The sequence below is a fragment of the Caloenas nicobarica genome, chromosome 16 (assembly GCF_036013445.1).
Source record: "Caloenas nicobarica isolate bCalNic1 chromosome 16, bCalNic1.hap1, whole genome shotgun sequence".
Classification (NCBI taxonomy): Eukaryota; Metazoa; Chordata; class Aves; order Columbiformes; family Columbidae; genus Caloenas; species Caloenas nicobarica.
In genome coordinates, this window is record NC_088260.1 from 7,487,975 (window position 1) to 7,503,612 (window position 15,638).

General features: G+C 39.7%; 1 protein-coding gene across 1 annotated transcript in view; it reads right to left on the reverse strand.

Annotated features, from left to right (window-relative positions):
• The window catches only part of ZDHHC8 (zinc finger DHHC-type palmitoyltransferase 8), a 103,927-nt gene extending 95,610 nt beyond the window's left edge, over window positions 1-8,317 (reverse strand). Inside the window, exon 1 of the mRNA XM_065646442.1 lies at window positions 8,035-8,317. Within this exon, the coding sequence (XP_065502514.1) occupies window positions 8,035-8,138 (104 nt within the window). The 5' untranslated portion in view covers window positions 8,139-8,317. The remainder of the gene's footprint in view (window positions 1-8,034) is intronic.
• Window positions 8,318-15,638: the final 7,321 nt, after the last annotated feature.

Here is a 15,638-nt window from a genome sequence, read left to right on the forward strand (position 1 = left end):
CTGAAACTGAACTGGCTGAAAAGAGAGAGAGGAAGTGTTTTTCCATAAGAAAACACCTGCCTCTCCCAGCTGACTGGGATCAGAGGAGGCAGAAGAGTTTTAAGCTGAACCTTTCCATTTTGAAGCATTTCTGTGATTGACCCAAGTTTAAATTAAAATGACGCTTGTTTATAGAAATGCCCAAGCTTTCCTTACTCCCAGCACTGTATTTAATTTGTGTTGATACAGATATTACATTGGATTATTTCCCTGAAGACATGAAAGAGAGCTAACCTAAATGGCAATTTAGTTTTAAGAATCCTGGGAGAGTAAGGCTTTGTCTGACTTTATTTATGAAAGCCCTTATATATTTAAGCAGTTTCAAGTTCGCTTTGTTAGGCTCCAACTTAAAAAGTAATTTGTTCATTTAAGAATACTCAGCAATTAGTTTAGTCTGAGTGCGTACAGGGGTTTTATGTAGAGTAGAAATTTCAAAGCGGCACACACAAACTTTATTTCTGTGGGAATTACTGAGTAGTCAGCCTCTATGAAAGCCTCCTTTCATCAAAAAATAATGACATCATTTTATATGTGACCTGACAAAAGTCTGTACTTCATGTATTCCCACCTTCATATTGCCTGCCTTGCTCTATTGAGCTTGTTGTCCTCTTGCAACACAGGACAGCATTTCCTAATTTTGTGACTTCATACAGTACTAAAGTACATAACAAAACGGTGCACACGTACACTGGAAACAGCTGCTTTGCTGTTTAGATCTAAAATTCAAGAGGTCTTTTTTTCTGCACCTGGCTCCGCTGTCCTTTGTTACTGGATGATCGCAACACACAGCAGTAGAGTACAGGTATTTCATAAGGATTTTCACATGTAAAGTCCACAAATTCTGCGTTTACACTTTCACAAACAGAAAACCATGGTAACCACTGCAATATATTGACGTATAGGTTACTGTACAGTTTATTCCATAACATCCATCCTGAGAAAAAAAAAGAGCCAGGTACCCACTAATGTCTGCATAACAGGTTTACAGCTCAGAATTCTAGGCACTTCGGACAGCTTTGGAGCAACTCTAGCTAAACTGCATTAGTAATTGCAGAAGAACAACCAGTCACTAATTAAATCCTCTTTCTGGATGCAGATTACTGGCTGAAGATTTATACAGTATACACTATGCTGTGGTGTACTCATTTGAATTAATTACTGCAATCACCAAGCAAGGATCCCCAAAACTGTTTCTCCTATGATAAAACAGGATCTAGGCTAACTAGGGTTTTCCAATCCACGGTGTTCTTTGCAAAATAATAATACAGAATTTCCGTTAAAAAAATACAGCATTAGTGTTCCAATCCTCGTGCTTCTTCCTTTCGGTTTCATTAGCAGCTCTCACTGACAAAAGATCAACTAATAGTAGTTCTGTAATAGGGCAGCCGAATTGAACATTACTTTTGGATTAGTGAGAAAAGTCTCGTATCTACTGGTTCAAATCAAAGGACAGTAATGTTCCACTTTTGCGCCGGTTACACTCTCCAGTATGCATCTGTTTTGTGCTCTAAATTGGCTTATACCACTTTATTACTGTATTCCAAACATCTCCTAATACAAGATAAACAAAACTCATAGTTTCCCTTTGTAGGCCTTGAAAAGTTTCCTTGTAGCTTATACACTAATAAGGCAAGAACAGAAAGCCTGTTCTAGGTCATCTTTCACAGGTTCTATATAGATCCCCACGCCACGGGGTCCTACAGCTGATTTCAGCTAAAAACCACCTAGTAACAGAACAAGTTGTTTCCACAAAATTTTAAGCGTATAACTAGCAGTTGTCCCAGATGATGAACCTCAAAACCCAGACCTCCAAGGTCACCAAGTGTATCTGTCTCTCAATTTATTTGTTTTGAACAGTAGCATCCCTTAGTTCACGTTACTAGCAAACCAATTGAGTTCTCATGTTTGAACAGTTTTGAAGAGATTGCTTCTATAGGATAGACTGCTAAAAGGATAGATGTGTGGCATACTTGGACAAACATGGACAGTATTTAAATTAGCATCTTAAACAAAAATAGAAAAGTTGCTTGTATATTCATGTGCCAAGGCTGAGAGGTCCACCCTGATCTAATTGAGACACTCTCTCATTCCTATTTCCATAGATCTTTAATTTCCTCATTAGGAAAACCAGGAGATTGCTACTGGCAGAAATCACACACTGACTCCAGCTGTGGATGGCCCATGTACAGGAATAACTTTGATTGCATTCGCTCTTTTGCCTTTAAAATTACATCTACAGTGAGCAGTGAAATGCCACTGATGGCTGCATGCAGATATATGTGTGCAGCCCACAGCTAAAGACGTCTATATTTACTACCATCAACAACAATGATTCTCCTTTTCCCTCTCCCAAGATACAGGAAGAACAAATATTCCTGTTGATAATAAACACTGGGTTTTTTTTTTCCTAAATGAATGAATTTTGATAGCTTTCAGAAGTGTCCTATATTGACAGCTGTACTGGTCCCCTTGGAAGCAAAAATGATAGAATCAACTGGTTAAAAACAGTAAAACTGAGCTGTTTTCCAGTGAGGGGGGAAAAAAAAAGACTTCTCACACTTCAGTTAAATGGATTTTCCTGTTGAGATTGCCTGTCTTTTTACCTTGCATGACATGTTTGTCTAGATTCTCTCTTTACAAAAATTATATACCAAGATGAAATTTCCACAGCTTAAAAGGACATTTCTTTGTCATAACAAGAACAAATATTTTTCAGAAGCTGACAGACATGACAACTGAGATGACTCAGGTCAACCTAGCAAGTCTCACCTTATCAGGATCGCAAGTAGAGTGGACAGGGAAAACCTGCCATTAAAGAGGCGTTTAAGATGGAAAATGTTAAGATAACTCAGGAGGCTAAACTGCACTACTTGAAATCAGTGCTTGTTTGTCAAGTCTATTTTGAAATTCACCTGATTGAACTGCTACACACTTTTTTGCACCCTCTTTTCCCTCTATATAGTGTCATCTGCATGGCTGTCAGTGAATGCATACTTTGTGAAGCTGGTCCCGTATCAGCTCAGCAATTAAAATCACATTTTATCATTTGTTCTGACTGCAGTCAGAACACTGAATGGGCAGAAGTGAACATCTGAACATCTGGAACTGGAGTTCACTGAAGTCCTTAAAATATTTTAGGTAAGAAAACCATCTTTAGATACAAATCATATTCACTAAAGCAAAGATGATCTTTTATTAGCTTGAACGTTGCTAGTGACTGAACAAACCCAAGTTGAAAAAGCAGATGATGCTTTCCTCTCTTTTGATCTATGAACACTTACAAGTCATTGGAGGATAAGACTTAATACATAGCTCAGAAATTTTAGGTACACATATAATTATGCTTCCATTAACTACCACCCAGAATGCCTACCATATTTGTGAACTTTAAAATGCTATTATATATTTGTTTTAGAGCTATTCCAGTGTAGGATCATATAACTGGGGGTAGGGAGGTGTTCTTCAGATTTAAGCAGCATATATATCATAATGTAAGTGTATCTGCATTAATATACAGCTAATGTGTATGTTCAAGCCACTGCAGAAATGCTGAGTCTTTCTAGTTCATGAAATACAGTAACATGATATACAAGTGGGGGGGAAATACCAAATATTTTTTTAAACATTCATGAGTGAAGCCCAGCTTTCCTTCTTGCTAAGGTGAATCCACCAGCCCTGCTACTGAGTTCAGACTACCAGCCATTCTTCCCCAATACTCCTTCTACCATCTGAATAGCAAAGGTATAGGCTATTTCTCTATTTGCTTTCCATCCCTACTGTGACTTGGATTTCAGTTGCTCTTTTACACCAAGTTACCACTCCTCGGTTGTTTTCTGAGGGTTATTGATATCAAATGCCGTGTTGCAGGCTGCATTAGAGTGCCAATTGCATGTGTCTGGGGTGTAAATCTATGATTACCTCCCATTACGAATTCTAAGAACAAAGTTGAAGTCTCATTTTCAGTATTGGCTGAATGAGTTTTCGCCTGACTTTTGCGTTCAGTTCACTCAGAAAAGAATCCATTTTATTACCCCATTTAAGGGAACAATATGCAGCAGCGTTACTACCATTACAAAGAAGTAGTGCCACCTGGATCTTTGCTATGAATTACATCTTTCTGCCATACTTCAAAGATGCTCAAGTGACCGCATGCTACAGAAAATACAGTCTGAAAATGGGTATTTTAAGAGGAATTTCTAGTCTACAATATTCATTTAAAAAGGAGAGTATTTTTTCTCCTCACTAAAATGAGCCACAGTTTTTCCTTAAAGCTTTTTATTTTAGCTTGCTGTGTACAGATGCAGGCATTGCAGCTGCTGAACTAACTCAGAGGTTCTTGGCACCAAAAGCCACAGTAAGTAGCACAATTTAGACAGGTGAAAAGAACTATTATCTCTAGAATAATCATAGAATCATTTAGGTTGGAGAAGAACCTTTAAGATCTTAGAATCCAACTGTAACAGTTCATTAGGTAACGTTGTGTTTTACAGAATTACGCTTACTGACAATTGAGCTGCATTCTCTAACACTGAAGTCATGCAATCTAAAAGAAGGTGGGAAGTTCTCAGAACTCAGGGTCTTTGCATGACCACACTACGGTTTACATCACAGCAGTCATTTACATCACAGCAGTCAGTTGTCCGAGGCATTAACTTCACTGGAATAGGTTAAATTGTCATTGCTCTAACACAAAGCCTTATAAGAAATATAAAGATGAAAAAAAAGGTTTTGGTAGAAATAAATTCAGGTGCGCTACAATTGAATCACTCTGGGTTCTTGCAATGTTAAGAAGAATTGTTTCTTCCTTCATTACGCCAGCCATTTGATTCGTTCATATAAGTAAATTTACCTAATCATTATATATAACGTTATTGATACGTTCCTTCATAATACTTAGACTTAATGCTTGTTTACTATCCTACTGTGACAAATTAGACCACCTACTCACATGCTTGTATTTATTATTAAAGGAACACACATGGAGAGCTAAAAGCCTCCGATAATAAAACTGCAATATTTCATTGCCTTTCCAGGCAATAATCTTGATAGGTAAATAGTTGAGTTCCCCCTAATAAAACCAGAAGGAATATAACAGCAATATAGTGAATTGTAAATAATTAGCTGAGGAAAAAAAGAATAAAGGAGAATCTCTAATGGAATTTTTCCAAATTAAAGAGTACCACTGATCATCACCACCATGAACTAGTAGCAGATACTGTGTATTTCAAACATCCTTTATCTCCTGGTGGTTAGCAAAGGCGTTTGTACAAAAGCTAAAAAAATAAAGACTAAAAAGCTCATCCTGGCCTTCAAGTTTAAAGAGCTTTTTATCTGGCAGGAGATGCTCATAACATGTGGCTTGAGCCCACAAACACGTCTAGGGAGAAAGCAGAGTCAGAGCCTCTGTTCCTCATACGTGTTACTCAGAAATGTTTGCATACTCTAGAAGGATGCTTTTTTTCTATTAAGTGGTTTAAAAAGTTATTAATAAATTTTTCCACATACATAACAACTAACCTCCATTTTTCAGTCCCACCACACCGAGTTTGCTTGAGCCCTCGATACCCCACTGAGCTGATCTGCACCCAGAATTTGGTATCTGAGTCCCATCCATCATCAGTTTCATGTATATATGCACAGGTTAGTTCATCAACAGACATAGCAGCCTTAGAGCTTAATGACACAAATGAGGAATTAATAAACACATGTACATCTTCATCCAATTAAGGTCTTGTACTATGACAAGCAAGCATGGATTTGTATCAATACCGGTGCTTAAAGAATTTTCAGCCAGTGTTTCAACAGCTGCATATGAGAGGTCTATCTAACATCAAAAGAGTTGTGCAAATCAATACCCCTGGAAATTCAGGTCTATCTCAGCCTTGAGTAACACATCACAACAAAAAGATCTCCAGGACACACAACCCTGCCTGTGGAAAAAAAGAAAAAATGGAGATGCTCAGGAAAGGGGAGAGAAACCCACCACCACACAAAAGACACCAATCTCATCCACACTACTTGCTTTGATTCCAAGACAAAGATTTTACTAAAACTGCCCAGGATAAAAAAAAAAAACCCAGCAATTCTGTACAAATTTATCTGAGTATTTTTGAATGGACACGGCTTCAGATACTGCCTGACAACAGTTGCTCAATTATGTGTTACTTTTAGTACATGCAAGACTTGGCAGCGGCAGGGAACGTATGTCTGGGACAGTCCTCAAAAGTTTACTAACACTTCAACACGCACAGGCCAAGTTACAATATGGAGAGATCCTAAAAATACTTGATTTTGCATGTAATTATTCACTGATAAAAGAGGGAGCAAAGTTAAGTTTGAAATTCATTAATAGACTAAAGCAAATTGCTTCTTCCATTCAGTAACAAGTTCTAAAATGAACATCTCAGTTGATGTCCTGCTGCCAAAAGGATGTTTCAACAACAACTGTGTTACCAGGGAAGTCTTAGATCACCAAGCAATTTGTAGCTCTACACTGGAAGTATCATGTGAAAACAAACATACAGCTTCCAAAACAACCTTCGCACGCATCCATTTCTCAAGATGCAGGAAAAGTAAATGCCGGCATTAAGACCCCTTTTTTTGACTGTGAAAACATTTTAAAAATATTCACAACACCAGTAACAACCAAGTTCATCACAGAAGCCAACTTCTGTCTTGTGTTTGCCCGCAAGCGCCAAACTATAATCAGATGCCCAAATGATGAATGATGGGCTTATACTTGTACCAGTTCTAGGGGCTGAAACAGTATAAGATCCTGAAAGGATTTACCCGTTGTTCACATCAAATGCATTAAAAAAAGCAACAAGAAATCAAGTCACATTAAGTCAAGAGCAGAACTCAGTGTCAAAACGTGTTCCGATTTAAGAAACTGTTAGACAAAACATTTGCATTTTATTCTGAAATCCTCCATTAAAAGCACCATAGCAGTAATGAGCATTTTGAAACATCGAGAATATCACAGCCAAGCCAAGAAGGATAAAGACATAGACAAATACTCTCACTGTTATACACCCTTCTCCTTCTAATGGCTTCATTGAGCTCGGTTAAAAAACAGCAATGGGAGAATAAGGGAAAGAGTTTCAAAATAAGTGCATCAATAAATCTTTACATCCAATAGCAATCTTTTCACCTTCCCAAAAAGCAGCTTATTCAAAGCTCATTTCGGAGCCGTTTTGTGGCACCTCCCTCAAAATACCACCAGCACCTCTGCAGGGAAGCTGCCGTTACCCCAGCATAGGAAGGGTTAGCAATCTGCATAACTCAAGTTGATATAAAAGGAGAGGAAACAGAAGGCTAAAGCACTACACCACTCACATATTAATATAAGTACAGGAGATCTGCAAGCCGACCACCAGAGCTCAATTTTGCTTTTAAGGGAGAAAAGAACCAGAGAAGAAGAAACAGGGAGGGGAGAAGAAAAGTTTCCCCCTCCCTCCTTCAAGCAAATCTCAATTTGATCCTCAGCCTTTTAGGGACAGTTACATAAAAATATGTAGAATCCATAATGCTTAGAATATGATTCCTTCCACTTCATAAGGCTCTGCCAGATAAACCCCAAAACACATGAGAGACTCATGGAAAGGCCAGCTCTCTCTCCTGAACCAGAGGAGACTTTGGGCAGAGAAAACAGGCTGGATTCACGGCTGTCGGCACCAGGGCGGCTGTGGCTGGAGATGCGTTTCTCTCCCATACACCAGCTCTGCTTGCACAGGGAGCGGGGCTGCGGTTAATTGGCATCTTTGATGTCCCCAGCCGGCAGCTGCAGGAGCCTGATAGGGTTTGGGTGCCATGAAATGGTGGATCTGACTGTCAGACACATTTTACGATACGGAGAGATAAGAAGCCTCTGCAAAGCAAAGCCGGGAAGGGCTGGCAGGAGGCGGGCAGGGAGCAGGACCGGCAGCGGCGGGGCCTGGAGCTGACAGCCCCGCCGCCTCCCCCCGCCCGCGGCCCCTCCGCCAGAGCGCTACTTACGTGAAAACAAAAAATAAAGTAGTCGAACCCACTAATAAGGCAGCTGCTGTGGAGACAGGGATGTATTTAGTAGGTTTAAACCTCTTGCCAGTGCTGCTGGGCATCCTGTAGTTTACACATCACTATGTAAATCCAACCCGAGAGGAGGGAGCCGGGAGGATGCGGGGACCCTCCGGCGCGGGGAGAGCGGGACCCGGGCGGCAGGGAGGGACGGCAGAGGGCCGGGCAGCAGCAGCTGACCTCCAGCACAGGAAATCCCACCCACACCGCCCGCCCCGCTCGGCTGATGTCAACCAGCCCCTTAAGGTAGCGCTGCGGGGAGAGCGCGGCGCGGAGCGGCGGGCGGGGCCGGGCGGAGCTCCCGGGGGCGGCGGGACCGACCCGACCGCAGCAGCGGCCCCGGCGGACAGGGCGGATCTGACCCTCTCCTTCTTACTGGGGAAAAAAAAAAAACCACCAAACCCAAACACACTATTTCTTGAGCTCTACAATAATGGCTCATTGAAGCTTTTTTCACAGTTCGCTCTACAACAGCGCTCCAGAGCTTGGTTGCAAAATCTGGGCTGTGCGAGTGCTGCAGCCCCCGCGGAACGCGGCCGGGCCGCCCAGGAGGGTCCTTCGGAGCTGGGGGTTGCGGGAGCCGGGCCTGCAGCAGATCCGGAACCAGGCCACTTGGACACAAACCGTGCACTGCCAGCTTCGTGAATAAAACACTGCATTTCATTCAACTAAACCTCGATTCACAGTATTAAGGGAACTGCTGCAGTCTGCCTAACTAGTTTTAAGATTAATAACTGAGCACACACATCACTGGAATTACACTGTACTCTGTTCTTTTTAAAACCATCCTTTAGCATCAGCAGGCAGAAATAAGAGGTAATTTAAGGTAACATCAGCTAGTTCACCAGATCAGCTTTCAGAGGAGCACTGGGTGAATTGCTGCTCTGTTCCAGTACAGGAGGCACCACCCAGCAGCTCTTCCCAGTCAGAACTAAACCCTCAGACGGGAGGAAGGGTTCAAGGCCATGTGGAAGTTCAGGAATCAACCAGGAGCTGCAGTTTGCCCCCTCACTCCTGCTTTCTTCCTCAGCTAATCCCTTATATTTGCAGCGCCAACATGCAAATAAAGTAACCACTGCATAAGACAGCAAAGCCACATCTCTGCAGCTTCTGCTGGGTGTTCTGAAAACTAAGCTTGCCCTAGAAGGCATATACTCCTGTTCTGAAAAGACATCGTTTCCCATTTAAGAGACTAGGTGAGCTCCACAGCCCTAGAGGTATTAAGAACAGAACAAGTAAAACCCAGCAAAAAAGCAAGTAAGGCTCCTTAGCTTTGCAGTTTGCAATAAAATCGCGAGCATCAGCTTTAATATAAGCAAATCCAGCAAGTTCCAGCCTGCAGGCATATGGTTATGTGAAATCCCAGCTTTTGCTAACAACTGCTACCCTTCAAAAAGAGGGGAAGGAAAAAAAAAAGATAGAATATTCTCTAACCTTCCGAGAACAACTTTGAAAGTGTTAGATTTTATCAAAAAGGGCCTAAAGGCAACTTGAAATGAACTCCAGGCTTAGGCTTTTGAGGAAGAGGAACAACCACTACTTAAGTTGTTAATGCTTGGAGTACGCCAAATGTTTCCTATGCTTCCTACTCCCTGTCATGCCAGCTTATTGAAAGAAATTATTCTTAAGTCCTTGTAACTAATCAAAAGGTCAACAACTTTACACAGAACTGATCTCTGCATACTAATCTGGAAGCCTTCAGCACATCTACATGAGCATATTGAGTTGGATCAAAAGTGCACTTTGGGAGCAAATCTCTCAATCACCATCACTTACCGTGGCTTGATACATATTGCTGAGTGGTCTCGAAGTAAGTTTTGCTGAAAAGAAATCCATTACTAAGTCGGAAGATCCGTTTTAGGAGCACACATAATACATGCAGTTCATGAGTTAGCTTATCACCCTGGTCTGTGCTGCAGTCATCCTCTGGATCAAGACAGTTTTGCTGTGCACCAGTGCAGTCATGCAGGACCAGCATTTCCATGGTACGAGGCTACAGCATTACAGGGAATTGTTTTGAGAATTTTTTCCTGTTGCGCATTGCAGATTACCTACCAGAAAGCAGGAAATTTCTGTAATCTGGTGTCCAACCATTCGCCCAGTTTACCTCATTTCCTTCTCACTAACAGTCTAGTTCTCAAGAACAGTCTGTTTTCAAGACAGCATAAAGCACTGCTGTGCAACACTCAGTCTCACTAGTAAAAGGCAAGTATGAGACAACTCTACCATTCGAACACTAAGGACGTCTGAGGAGGACTTGCCTAAAGCAGAGCAGGCGTGTCTCAGAGTTGCTCCCCTGGAACACCTTTATTTCAAGAACTGTAGTTTCTGGATTCACACTACCTGATCAGTGTGCCAGAAGATTTTGGCAGTACTGAGGTAAACGGCAATGGCGGCATGAGTTAGGAAAAGATTTAATGACTACCTAAACTAATACAGCTACAAAGAACAATCTAAAAATCTGGCACAGTATAGCGAGTAATTGCATATCTTTTTGCAAGATTTTACTCTGAGGTTTTACCCCAAAAAAAGGCCAACCACATAAGCTGTGTTGGAACCACTTGCCAGGTTACCATTTGCAGAGCTGGTAAGATGAAAGGAGACTCAGAGCAAGCACCAAGAAATCTTGATTGCCATGCAATTTTCATGTAAAATCATGGCACTATTAAGGAAATTCTTTTATTTTGCATACTTGGAAGTACTGAAAATCCCTGGAATATTTCACTGGTCACTGGGCAATTTACCTCCTAGCTTGTAATAGCCATTGTCATTAAACAATGACCAGAATAAATAACTCTACTTTTCCTAATGGATTTGCTTACTACAATAAACGCACTTGCCAGCCCATGTAGTACCAGTGGCCTGTGAACTGTTTGGGGTCCCTGACAGGACCCTGAAGGATCAGCAGTTGGGTGTTCAGTAAAAGCTGTTTTTCCCCTCCAACTTGCAGTGCTCATACAGAGAACATCTGGATCACACACAGCATGGTCCTGGCAAAAAGTCCAGGCAAGGCGAGGCAGTTCTGGGTACAAGCCAGGCCTACTAAGTTTCCCACTGGAACTTTAATATGACAATTTCCATTCCGTTGTTCAAGTTTATTTGTTACTAGATATATCAAGAAATTATTGCCCAATAATACTTTTCAGTAGCTAAACAGATATCCCACATAATTTCCTAGATTCTTCCAAAAGTTATTTTTCATGGATGGCATTTGTTTAAAACAGAATTCCTGTAACATGTATTTCCTAACTGCAGTGATGGGGCATGTCAATTGCATTGATTATGATTACTTTACTTACAGACTAATTCCTAAACCATCCCCACAAGGTTAATACTTACATTAAAATAATGTAGGCCTCAATAGTTTTGAAGATTCACCAACTATCCTCTTGAAAACCATTAATAAAGTGTAATTCTCCTCCACTAGGATGGAATATCACTCTAAATGATGCTACTGAAACTCGGAAAGCCAACAGTTATTCATGTATCAACAAACAAGTTAAGATATTAAAACTGATAAGCACTATTTATAGGAACCAATGTAACTTTAATTATATCTAGTAGAATAGTCTTGAGAAATATTCTCCAAAGAATGCAAAATATTAAGTCATTTTAATGTCCAATCCATCTCTGTTGATGTTTACATAACTATTGCTTTTATGGAGAAACGGCATTAGAAAACTATACACGTTAAGTACTTGAAATGAGGACAGCCAGCACAACACGAACAGGTGAGAACTTGTGACACCATCAGCTTCTCTGTTAACTCCTAAGTAAATTGCACATCTTGATACAACAGTTAATATCCACAATACGATGAATCAGCTGATGTAAATTTGTAGAGTCAAGCCTGATGAACAACAAGCTGAACTTCCCAGGCTTGAAAGTTGAAATAAGTTTAAGACTCTGAAGTTCGTTAAGTACTTGCAGTAGTCAGATACCTTCCACAAAAGGTTTGCTGTATGTAACATCTAATCCAGAATTGTGCTAGCATCTGGTTTGTAATTAAAACATTTGTAATTATATTGGTTAATAACAAACTACACTCCACAAACCCTACTTCACCATTAATACTTTAAACAGGTATTTCTACAAATGTAGTTTATCTAAGGATCTAAGCTAAGTTGCAATTTCACTAGGATACTGTAGCAAATGAGTTACACAAGTCTTTCAAATATGAACAGGTCTCGAAGTCAGTCGTTAATGTCTAATGTGACCGAAGTGGACAAAGATATTCCATACTTAAATTTGCATATTGGAAAAATATACCAGTGATCATAAATTGGATGCATAGCTGTAGATACTAATAACTGTTCAACTCAAATACAAGTAGGGATTTTTTGCTGCTGTGCATGTCAGTTTCTACAACTTTAAGAATTATTACCTTATTATATAATTGCACAAGCTGCCTACTTGAGAGGGCACCTTGTTTTCACATGAACTAGAGTCTGAGAATTCACTTACATGTACAATCCACTCTATGGCTACTTCAAACTTTTCTTCATTGAGCAAAATAATTCTGATCTGTTGCAGCTGGTTTTCGTTATCTCCTGACTCTGAAAATGATGCATTGTTAGAGATTTAGTTCAGGTTAGCAAAAGACTGGTAATTCCTCTTATTGCTATTTTAAAGAGTAATTCTAGCTAAATCTAATTAGGAAGACCTTTCAAGTAAATCCTAAATAAATCATCATAAAAGCAAAAATTAAAAAAAAATCCTTTATACAAACGTCATTTCACTAAACTAGTGCAAGTTTATACATAGACAAAACCTCAGCAGTTTAAGAACATTTTGAAATCCATTTGACTGACCAAAATTAAGACACTAGCTTGCCATAGACAGCTTAGAAAATACAGCTTGCTAGAAACAAGCTGGAGCAGCCCAAACAGACAGGTGTACTGGGAACAGAAGGGCATAAAAGACGACAGGTACACAGACTTAAAACAAACCCAAACTTCTCTCCGATTAAATACACACCACTGTTTTAAGTACTCAGCAGTGAAACCTGATGGCAACCTGTACAGTAGGTAAAAAAAAAAGCAGTTTATAGTGTTATCTCCCGCAATTTCTATTTCTACACAAATAGTTGCAATTCAATATTAATAAGGTATCAGATTGCTTTCTGAACTCTGAATCAGATACTCTCGTCTGTAAAGTTTCTAGTAACATTAAACTTTTTTGTTAAGTTATTCAGAGGAAAGCATCAAGAGGTGAAGTAGCACAAGGCACAGCACTTCTGCTGCAGGAAGTTGGAATTCAGTGTCACTGGTCATTAGCTGTAACACATGGCATCTGCCTTCTGAACCTGGCAGATTCCCCAGCTGGGAAATCCACACTCCCAACTGCTACAGTTGGTCTGGGCTGCAGATGCTCCTTCGCAGGCAGGGAAGTGCTGCTCAGGCTGCGGCTGCTTTCTGAACCAAATACCTGGCCACACATCTACGCTGACACCAGGTGAGAAAAGAGAAGGTACAGCTGCAAACCTCCACCCTCCTCTGCCTGTGCACCCTGCCGCAGTTCTTGCCATCATGAAGGTGTATGTACAAATTAATCCCTTCAACTCAATCCTTCAAATGTTTAAATTAAACAAGATCCAAGATATTCAGTAACAGAATCGGAAGAACTATTCGAATTTTTGCCCTTTATATACAGTAATTTCTTGAGCATGTTGCATCAAACAAAGATTCAGAACATTCTCATGTCTGCATAGAGTTGAGATGAGACTTCATCTTCTGAGTTCTTGGTATCACAGAGAACTTGTGTTTGATACAAGCTACCTTATTACACAGGAAAAAAAAAAATGATCATTTACAGTGTTAAAATACTGCAAATTGGGTGACTGCAATTTATGAACATTTAGTATTACTTACACAAGCTTACTCCTGGAGAAAAAACCCAAACTATTAGTGTAGCTTTCAAAATCATTAACATGGTATTTAGAGATAATTATTTTGAATTCATTTTTATGAAAAAAAAATCTATTTTTTAAGACCTTAACTATCTGTTAAGAAGATATGATTTTGATGGTCAAAATTTAACTATCTCTAAGTTAAATTCATCATTCAGGTGTCCTCAGACACTCGCCCATCCAGTTTTATGCACACAAAACCATCAGTACCAAGAAAGGCTGGGTTATTAAGCCTGGCTATACAGCATCTTTCTGCAATCAAAGCAGAATTCGTACAAATTGCAGACTTTAGCACCTGACAATGCCTTACTAATCCTATTGAAGTTTCCATTTATTACTGAAAATGAATTAAAACATCTTTAAAAACTTCACTTGCACCTGCTGTAAGATTCAGCCATATTCTCAACACTGTTACTGAAGTGAGAAGTGCTTAAAAAGAGTTTAATCTCTAGCCAGATGCATTAACTGTAATCCCATCATTTTAGCCTCCAGTTTAAACATGCCAGGAGTCACCTTGCCTCACAAGGACTACAAAGGAAAGCAGCCACTGTTCAACTACAGGTGTGAAAACCGCCTAGAATCTTAATTGTCTCTAGAATTCTAGAGACAAATATCAACACACCCCTGTGAAGTACACAAATTAAAGATTCAATCCATTTCTGTACTGTGTCTGAAAAATGCATTAGAAAAGTTTCTGCCTTTTTAAAATTTTCTCTCTATGCAATACCTTCAAACAGGTTCAGATGTTTAAATCACACTGAAGTTATTGCCATGTCAGAAACAAGTACAAGGCAACTGACGTATTTTAGTAGTTGCCCACAAATTCAGGAAGGACTATTTTGTCAAAGGACTACTTCCGTTTTTGAGCCAAGTTATTATTTTAAGATTCTCTATTATCTGACAAGTCAGGCTCTGTCATCTCAATAACCTTGTTAATGGCAAGGATGGTGTGAAAGGAAAGCGTGAACACCTGGAGACCTGGGTAGGGGCGACAAGAAAAAACAACATCAGCTAGAACTCTAGAATACTCAATACACAGTAAGACATTTCTTGGTAGTCTATGTTACATATAGAAAAGCTTACTATTAGAATAACTTACACCAGAAAAGCCTTATTTAACTGAATTTTTAAAATACTTACTGCTTTTTAATGTGTAGAACATTTCACCTATGGCTTCTAAGGTGACACTGCCTAATAATCTTTCAGTTTAGAAGACTAAGACTTTCTTCAAGCCAAACGCTATTCAGAGAAATTATTTTTCTTAGTGGCCCCTGATAACTTGGCTCTTTGAGATTGCAGACATGCATTAAGGATGGTTGGAATCCGTGAATGGTAAACATGGATCAATTAACCTAAACAGGGGTGGAAAAGTCTTGAAATCATTTAAGCATGCATGAATAAGTAAAGAGGAGAAGAGAAGGTAATAAAATTAAGCAGGACTTGTCAATATCTAAGATTAAGACAAATTAAGTAATTCAAGCATTTCCTCCCCTCTTCTGTATCATGTTTGACAGGAAAAATCAAACTCGCTCATTTTGCTGCCTTCGTCACTTTGCCCCTGCAGGCTAAAAATGCATTCCCACTTAGAATTCTTCAAATAAAAAGCAAATACTTTAAATGAAAATTTAAATTTATT